The sequence below is a fragment of the Monopterus albus genome, unplaced genomic scaffold (genome assembly GCF_001952655.1).
Source record: "Monopterus albus unplaced genomic scaffold, M_albus_1.0 scaffold67.1, whole genome shotgun sequence".
Lineage (NCBI taxonomy): Eukaryota > Metazoa > Chordata > Actinopteri > Synbranchiformes > Synbranchidae > Monopterus > Monopterus albus.
The window spans coordinates 901,282-910,222 of record NW_018127947.1 but is presented as its reverse complement, the minus strand read 5'-3'; the positions used below and the strand labels follow the sequence as shown (position 1 = coordinate 910,222).

General features: G+C 40.7%; 2 protein-coding genes across 5 annotated transcripts in view; both read left to right on the top strand.

Moving 5' to 3' along the window:
• The window catches only part of LOC109962721 (uncharacterized), a 54,819-nt gene extending 48,899 nt beyond the window's left edge, over positions 1-5,920 (top strand). The window contains exons 16-17 of the mRNA XM_020604667.1: positions 937-1,080; positions 1,214-5,920. Coding sequence (XP_020460323.1) covers positions 937-1,080; positions 1,214-1,477 — 408 coding nt within the window. The 3' untranslated portion in view covers positions 1,478-5,920. The remainder of the gene's footprint in view (positions 1-936; positions 1,081-1,213) is intronic.
• A 958-nt stretch (positions 5,921-6,878) lies between these two features.
• Positions 6,879-8,941, top strand: part of kctd2 (potassium channel tetramerization domain containing 2) — a 49,421-nt gene continuing 47,358 nt past the window's right edge. For all 4 annotated transcript variants that reach the window (XM_020604687.1, XM_020604690.1, XM_020604688.1 and 1 more), the window contains exons 1-3: positions 6,879-7,101; positions 7,889-8,007; positions 8,209-8,303. In XM_020604687.1, the coding sequence (XP_020460343.1) occupies positions 7,903-8,007; positions 8,209-8,303 (200 nt within the window). In that variant the 5' untranslated portion in view covers positions 6,879-7,101; positions 7,889-7,902. The remainder of the gene's footprint in view (positions 7,102-7,888; positions 8,008-8,208; positions 8,304-8,941) is intronic.

Below are 8,941 nucleotides of genomic sequence, written 5' to 3'. Positions count from 1 at the left end.
GTTCTATTGAGCAATATATGTTGTTACACCATGACCAGTGAGAGAAAAGTGTCATTGTAATGTAAAAATGTTGTCACAGTGGCACCAAAACACTGACATACATAAGACCACTGAGCTTTGGCTACAGGGAAACATGTGATATATTACTTTACAACAACAATGAAATCAATATTGTATGTGTTTATCAAGGTTCTTGGTTGCAGGCTATGGGCTCAAATGCATGACTCAGAAGGGGAAGTTCGATAGAAACTCGATATATTGCGTCTGTAGTTCAAAATGTCTTTGTCTTTGTTGCAAAAAGAGTAAGGTAGGCAAAAAGTCCTAAAGGAAAGGCAACAAAGGGACTTTACATCATCTAATCAATAAGTAAACACAGTGTTCTTCTTTCTCTGTAATTCCCATGATGGCCAATTGACAAATATTTTTGTCTAGTAAACCTCTGACACCGGTCAGCGTGGTGCGGACACAGTGGCGGTTCTACACTGAATTACTACCCGGGCGAGACCCTGCTCTGAGCTCAGATTATTTTCTTTCCCAGTGCTTGTGCCACCCCCCACGTGTCATGAAAAAATGCTGCCCCGGGCGGTTGCCCGGTTCGCCCATGCCAAAAACCGCCACTGTGCGGACAGTCTGGTCAGCTGCTACTATCTCAGCTCTTTAGGCAGTGCTGCTGACAGGACAGCCAGACATCTGGGTCAGAGGACAGAGGTCGGATTCAGTGCTTCAGTGGTGCTTACCCTCCTCTTGACATGGGACTTCAAGAAAGTGGCTGGTGAATGTGTTGGGGAGCTGGTTAGACACTGATTAGCGGACAGGTGGGGACAGGTACACAGTAATGCAGTGGGATAAAATAAGCAAGACAGAAAAAATTAAACAGGCATGTGGTTTATTGTTTCCTCATCTTGCTTGATGGCAGTGTTGACCTTGTGCTTACAGGAGGAGCAGGTCAGATCCCATGAAGCTCGATTCAGAGCCATCTCCACGGAACTGGCTGAGCTGCGCTCTTATCCTCCTGACCGCAAGGTCAAAGGGCGCGAGCTGGAAGAGTACCGCCAGCGAGACGAGTATCTGGAGTTTGAGGTGAGTTGGACTCAGAGAAAGATGTGAATGGCAAAAGCAGTTCATCATTAAATCATTGTTAGAGAACTGCAGACCTCTCAGTCGTCCAGTCCTAAATTTGCTGCCTTTCTCTTACACACTCCCACTTCAATAGAAAACACGGTACGGGACTTACATCATGCTTCTGCGAGCTAAAATCCGAAGCGGTGAGGAGGACCTGTCTGTGTTTGAGTCGCAGCTCCTGGAGGACAACGCGCTGCAGAGGGCTCACTCCAGTCCCACGCTGCAGGACAGCAGCCAGGCCAGCATCGCCAGCAGCACCCGGGACGGAGGCAACAGCAGCAAAGCCAGTGGCTGCAGCAGTAAGCTTCGGCCGGAAGGCCAGAGGCACAGCTACCGACAGGCAGTCAAAAAGTGAGAAGGGGCGGGGGCGCCGGGAGCGGCACGGCGTTGCACTGCCAGCGGCAGGCTGTCTCCCTGCATAGGTTTTTATTAGAGATCCAGAAGGCTTTGGAGCTCTGCTTGATGGGGGAGGAGGAGTGAGGGTCTACCCCACACCCTCCCCCAACTATGACGCCCTACCCGGCACCCCAGTCTTCTTACCTACAGAGGCGCTGCAGATCCTGTGACTGTTAGCGTGGCTGGAAACCCCAGCGAGGATGTTGGAGCAGAAGGTGGGGAAGTCACAGACCTGCAGACACGAGGTGTCTTTGAGAACGTTCGCTGGGTGCGGCAGCTGACTGTACTGTGCACTGAGATACAGAGGATGCCTGCAGATTGAGCAGGGCACCACATGGGGACCTACATCCAGCATCCTTTGCTTTTCTCCCCTTTGTTCTTTCAAGACACCTCTATGACCATGCTCTCCCTCCTTATTTTGTGACCGTTTGGGACCAACCACATTTACACATTTTAAAACATCACATCCTACACAACTGAGGATTTGATATCAGATGGATTGTTACCGCTACTCTGATCTGAAGTGCTGTGACAGTTCCTGGACTTGTCATATATCAGCAGGTCTCCCGGAGCCATTACATTCCAGTTCCTTGTTTTGCCACATCACCATGGTGTGTTCACATTCCACACAGGAGCCTGGCGGAGCAGCTTTTAGCTCCTGTGCGTATTTCACTAAGGGCGGCGTCAAACTGAATCTTCTGACAGTGCACAACACGTAATGAAGAAGAGCTGAGGGTGCAGCATGAGATGGTGCAGCTCGTCTCTCCTCTCCTCTCCTCTCTACTGATGGCCATGTAGAGGCGACAGCATCAGTAAAAGTTCACAGTGCTCCTGATATGCAGCAACACAACTGTATCTCATAAGGAGACGTCTTCTTTTTTGCTCTACTTGAACAGACGATCTCTTTCCCAGTTGCTTTTGCTTCTGTCCTGTGACGTGCTTTTGTTCTCTTTCTACTTCTTAGCTGAATGTTGTTTTCTCCGGTGATCCGCATGCCTGCATCCAGCTCAGCTTCTTTTAGGCCTTTTACTACTTTGGGGGCAAACCCGAGGGCAGCACAGTCGTTCTCTGGGCTCATTCAGGCCTTTCTTCTCATGCCACTGCCATATCCCAACATGTAATCCTTGTCTGTATGTATAACCTCTCATTTATGAGCCCTATTTTAACACTCACCAGGCAGACCCTGAATGTTCTTGTTTTTTCAGTATTTTTACAGTATTTTACAGTTGTTTGTTGATGTTACTCCTCCTGTGTACAATAAGTCTATGATGAAGTCTGATACTGGAAATGTAAAAGGAAATATGTTATCCATACTCTTTGTAAACATCCAGGATACGTTGTACATAACGCTGAACACTTATATTGTAGGCTATATTACAGTATATTTACAATATATTCAACACACTATGATGAGATTTATTAGACATATACAAAGACGACATCTTGTAAGTCTGAAAAACTAATCATGTGTTTAGATTTTTCCTTACATGGTGGTGATAATTCAGCACAATATGAGTATTATAGTAAAGCCTATGTACCTGTCAAAGATTAGTAAGTGATCATGTGAGGATTTCAGTTCCTGGGGGAAATATTCCAAAGACAGCAGGATTTTAATTGGATTGGGTTTAATGTTTTTGTTAATGCATGAAGAAGGTGAAGAGTCTCAAAAATGGAAGAGAGCGTGGTAATAAAAAGTCCTTATTTAGAAGGTAGTGGGGTCTAAATACTGAACCACATAATGTTTGGAAGAAAGGATTTGAGTAGCCGCAAACACCTCATAGCATTATCGATATATAGCCATTTTCTACTCAGGCTTTAACCGACACCTTGAGCAGCTGCAGTGCCAGCGTCCAACCAGCAGGGAGAGCTGTCAGCGTTCACTTACGTTCTTTCAGCCATAATCACACCTGCTGCACCTGCAGTAAATATGCATGGCATCGCCCACTCACCCGAGGACGGGGGTGGGTACTGGCAGGGCTAAATGACACAGCTATGGATGTCACGTCGTGTGTGAGTGTGTGTCTGTCTCTGGTTTGTAGATGTTGGCGTGTGCATGGTGTGGCTGGATGTTCAGAGGAGGCTATTTCACAGGGCTGTAAGAACTTTCCAGCCAGTTTCACGCTATCTAATGCAACTTTCATCCAGCTTCGGTTCCCAAGACGTTAACTAAATGTATAGTTTGAATTTGTACAGTTTCTAGAACAGAAGATTGAATATTCAGGCTTAGCAGGGCATAGTGTTTGCATCTCAGTCATGTTTCTGTCTGTTAGAGCTCAAACTATTAGTCAATATACTCATTAGATGATCAACAGGAAATTAATCTGCAGGTATTTTAATATGTTTATTGTTTAGGTGATTTTTCAAAATGCCCAATAGCCCCCAGTTCCAGCTTTGTATTAATGAGGATTTACTTCCTTTTTCTTCTCATGTGTAGTAAAACTCAGTATCTTTGCATTTTAGTGTTTGCTGGATTAATAGAAATATGGCTGCAACTAACAATTGTCCATAAAACTCAGAATGATTAATCAGTTATCAAAATAGTTGCAGATTATTTTTTATCAATTGACTAATTGATTGCTTGATTAATCATTGTACCTTTAAAAAGGATCCATTAAAAGAAACAGTGCTGAACAATTAGTCCATAATGAAAATAATCATTAGTTGAAGCTCTGCTGAGTTTTATTTTCATCTCAACATCTGCTTTTCTCACCTGCACGCCCCATTTTCCTTTTCCTCTGTCTCTGTTCATTGTGGTGCTTTTAAAAAGTTTGTATGTTGTTGCCATAACTGACATTGAGACGTTACAGCTTTGTGTTTATTAACAGTGTTGGAGCCTGCTGTTTATAATGTGTCACAGAGCAGCCAGTCTCATGATGAGAATATACCAGTAGTGCATAAATATTAGAGCACTTCTCAGAGCTCATCCTGAAACTTAAGTCTTTTTATTCCACACTTAAGCAGCTATGTTAAAGTAACCTTTTTGTGTATTGTTTAGACACAGTGTAGACATTTTTCACGCAATGCATTATTAACTGAACCAAGCAGCCACAGCTTGCACATATAGTTTTGCGCAGATGTATATTTTACAAAACAACCTCACCACCAGGTCCGTTGCTCAGTGTTCTGGAGCTTCTGATTGTATCACGCGCTCTTCTCCTTCACATGGGGTTTGTCCAGCTCCCAAGAATACATAGTTAATCAGATTTCCTCTATTTCTCCAAGCGCTTTGTTTTTGTCAGCTGATTTTTCCAAGGTTAGGACTGAACTCGCAATCTCACATGTACATGCCAACTGAAACTATTAATTGAACTAAGTGAAATTTACCTGCAACTGTTTTGATTATCAATTAATCTTTGCAGGTATTTTTTCAAGCAAGTAAGCCAGAAATTCTCAGCTTTTCTTTAACGGTAAATTTATTTGTATGCTGGCGTGTTAATCAGACAAACCAAGCAACATAAAAATGTCAAATTTGAATGTCAGAATTGATGTTTTTCACAATTTTCTTACATTTTACAGACTGATTAATTGGGAAAATAACCTTTATAATATTCACAAAGATTGTCATTTATTATGATTTAAAGAACTAATAGATGATCATTCAACTGAAAAGTTTAATTGATTTTTTTTTTACTAACTGGAGACTGCACTGAAACAACATCTAAACTAAGTAAATCAAATCAAACATAACGAGCGCAGCAACTTAATCTTACCTGTGTATTACATGTAGTCTAGGCTCAGACTTTATAGTGACCACACAGTACGTCCTCTCGTCCTACCCCATGTGTTGTCAGAGAGCAGCTCCAGGATCTCCTCTGCACTGGTTGGCATGGAAATGAGTGACTGGTTCCCCTGGTGATTGTGCAGTGATGCTTCGGTCAAAGTCACCCTGTTGTTAATGCATCCACAGCGGTAGAATACCTCTGTTAAAACAGCGGTGCTGCCTGCAACCGTTTGGACAAACTGTCCTTTCAGTGTGTACCATTTCCATCACAGTGTCATTTCTGAATGTGATGTGTAAATAAAGCATGAGATATTATGGCCTGCTTTCATTTATATTATGGTTAGAGTATTAAAAGAGGGTTAATATAATATAATAAAGTAAGTCAACACTTTTTTTACTGTCCATGGTCATGTTTTTTATCAATATGGATGAAGGAAATGGCTATATTTAATGCTGCTGTATGCTGTTGTGTTTTAGAGAGCCAGCTCATACAAATGATTTTACATGTAGAGGATTGGTCTGATCCATCTCAGTGTTTTTTAGACTGGTGCAGGTAAGGCAATGTTCATTTTCTGCTACACACAGTGAGCTACATGTGTCACTGCCTTGTGAAAACTTACCAAGGAAATGTTTGTGAACTTCTCATCTCGGGAGGCATAGAAGATAAAATAAAAGTGTTTTGAGAGGTTAACAGTGTCTGAATGTCATTGTGTGGAATCTAAGTGCATTTACTACAGGGTACTTGTACTTCACTTGAGTAGGTAAATATTTCTACTTTCTACTTCACATATATTGTACATGTTGCTTTACTACATTTATTTCACAATGTGTAGTTTTTTAAAAATAAATCAAGTGTTTTTAACACTATTTTAGGTTTTGTTTCTTACCCCCAGGTCTATAATATATAGCTATACAGTATATTTTTAATTCATTGGAGAACAACAAATTAATCTAGGCAAAATTTTAAAATGGAACTAGACCTTCATCTGTGTATGAGGTGCAGCATAATAAATCAGAATATACTGAATGGATAATTAAAAATAAAAGGCTTTTAATAAGTAGCTTAAGGACATATACATAAGACAAATTATATTGGCACACATCTTCCTCAGAGTGTCTCAAAGAAGGTAATGAATTTTTTAAACAACTGACAATAGAGATGATGAAGACACTTGTCAGTTTTTATTTATTTAGGCTTCTTAACATTTAATTTAACTGTTCTTTTTAATGAATTTAAAATGTCAAACCAGATCATGGGTGGATAATAATGAAAAAAAATAACAAGATTTAAATCATACACCTCTCTAAAATAAAAATAAGTCAAAGCTGAATTTGAATCAGAATCTAGCAATCAAACCTTGTTTGTTAGCTGTCAGGGGAAAAATAGTATTTTTGGATGGGTGGGAAAAACAACACCGGATAGAAATGTTTTATTCTTCTATATTATAAAGACATTTACAGTTGCAATTAATTGACTGTATGACTTATGAATGATTTATTTAAAAATCTTGTTATAATGAAGTGGGATTGTGAAACTGTGACCCAGGGTAAAAGACTGGGATAAAAAAATTTAAAAAAGAGAATTAGTACAATTTGGTACAGTAGTACCCATTCTCAGCCACGCTCCAGTTCAGCGGGGGGCGGTAAAGCGCGTAAAGCTGTTTGACAATCATCAAATAACCACAAAAGAAGAAGAGGCGCGTTGTGTTGTTGAACCGACCCGTTTCATTTTCAAGAATCATAGCCGGGGATTGTGGTGACAACACGCAGCAAAGTACATACTGTATTTGGTGCACTGACCCAAAAACAAGAAGACAGCACATATTCGACAACGGCCCATGACACTGCTATACAAACCCAAAGTAAGTGTCAAAACGCGTTTTAACAGTAGCTCATCTCAAAGACGCCGAAACGTCACTTAACTGGCGTCGAAGCCTTCAATTCCAGATGCTAGAAAGCTAGTGAATGGCTCCGGCTATTTCCTGAAATTCATAGCTACGGCTAAACTGTTGACGGTGCGTTGGTCAGTGAGGTAGCAAATGTGGCCAACATTAGAAAACTGTTTGCTTAATTTTTGCATTTTCATACCTACCGTCAATTGTTAAATATGTTATGTGTAAGATTAGATAGAGTGCTACTACCTTATTGTCTCTAAACGTCAGCATGTCAACATTACTGTGCTAACATCGAAAGTATTTTGACAGGAGATTTTCCGGGATGTAGTCTTGTAGCTGGTACCTGTACTTGATAGCTTTGTTTAGCTAAAATACAATATAAAACATAAACGCACTGAAATATAACTGTAACAGTTTTTTGTTAATGTGAAGCATAACCTTATAGCTACAGCGGCAAATGCGGTTTATTTCAGTTGTCTTGTGATTCATAGTTTTCTCTATAGAATGCCTGAAAAGGATGAAACCACTTGTAATACTTTCCAACAGACCAGAGTTATCTTTAGACCTATAGTTTTATCCGTACATTAAACACAAAGATACCCTGTTGACTGTCATTTATGACAAGTATGAGAATCAAATTCTCAGATTGAAGAAAAACAACAAATCTTGTACCTAAACCAATGAATCGATCGAGAGTTGTTGGCGATTCTTTTTCTGTCGATTAACTAATCAATTAATGGACTAATTGTTGCAGCTCTTGTGAAGACAATGGAGAAACCTCCCTTCAGGCAGAACCAGAACTGCGGAGACTGGGAGTTGAAAGAGAGGCTGGGTATGGGCGGGTTTGCCCATGTTTACCTCTACCAACATCATGTGAGTGCTGAACCATGTAACCCGTGACACTAAGTCCTAAAACATCAAGGGAACACTTTGCTAATTAATCAGTACAATAACTATAACTTCATACCTACACAGGTCTCACTTCAGAATTAAAGTATTTAAACTGTCTTTCACAAGAAGATGTCAATTTTATGTTTTTATAAATTATTGGGATCTCTGTTGTATGTTTTGTAGGAAACAAATGAAAAACTAGCTGTGAAAATGTGCCGCCTGGAGCTCACACCATGGAATAAGGACAGATGGAGCAGAGAAATCCAAATCATGAAAAAGTTTGTTTATTTTTTATCCATTTTTTCCCCAGTAGGAACAGTCCCTTTATGTAACATGTTTAGACATTATACTGTGATATCCTGACATCTTAATGACAATGCTAGGGCTGTCTTTTTTTATTTCTTCAGTTTTGAACATTCCTTTGAATGTGGTTGAACGAAAAAAAAAAACTATTCCAACTGTAATGGCCTGTTTGAATTCAACAATGTACGCTATGTCAATAAGCACAACAGGCCATTTGATGTAATTTGCCTTGTGGGCCAACAGAGGATGTTCTTAAAACTCACTATCACCTTGACCAGATACATGTCCTGTTGACCGGTCAGTAAAGGGAGCTAGTAACATGATGTTTGCATGGACAAAATGTGGGACAGTAACGAGCAAAGCTGTGCTGATCGGACAGTAATGACACCGGAGTGGTGTCAAGGTAAACAGTTTGCTGACTCTGCAAAAAAGCAGATACCTACTCAAGTACAACACATCTGTGGACTCACCTGCATGCTCGCTACCCAAGTAAGGCACTGAAGTCAACGTTACCACAGATGAGTGGAGCAACCTCTTTTCTACAGAGATGCCTGACTGGCCTACCCCTTCAGCATGTCATGATATTTTAGCTAAGCTCTCCTTACACAGCGCA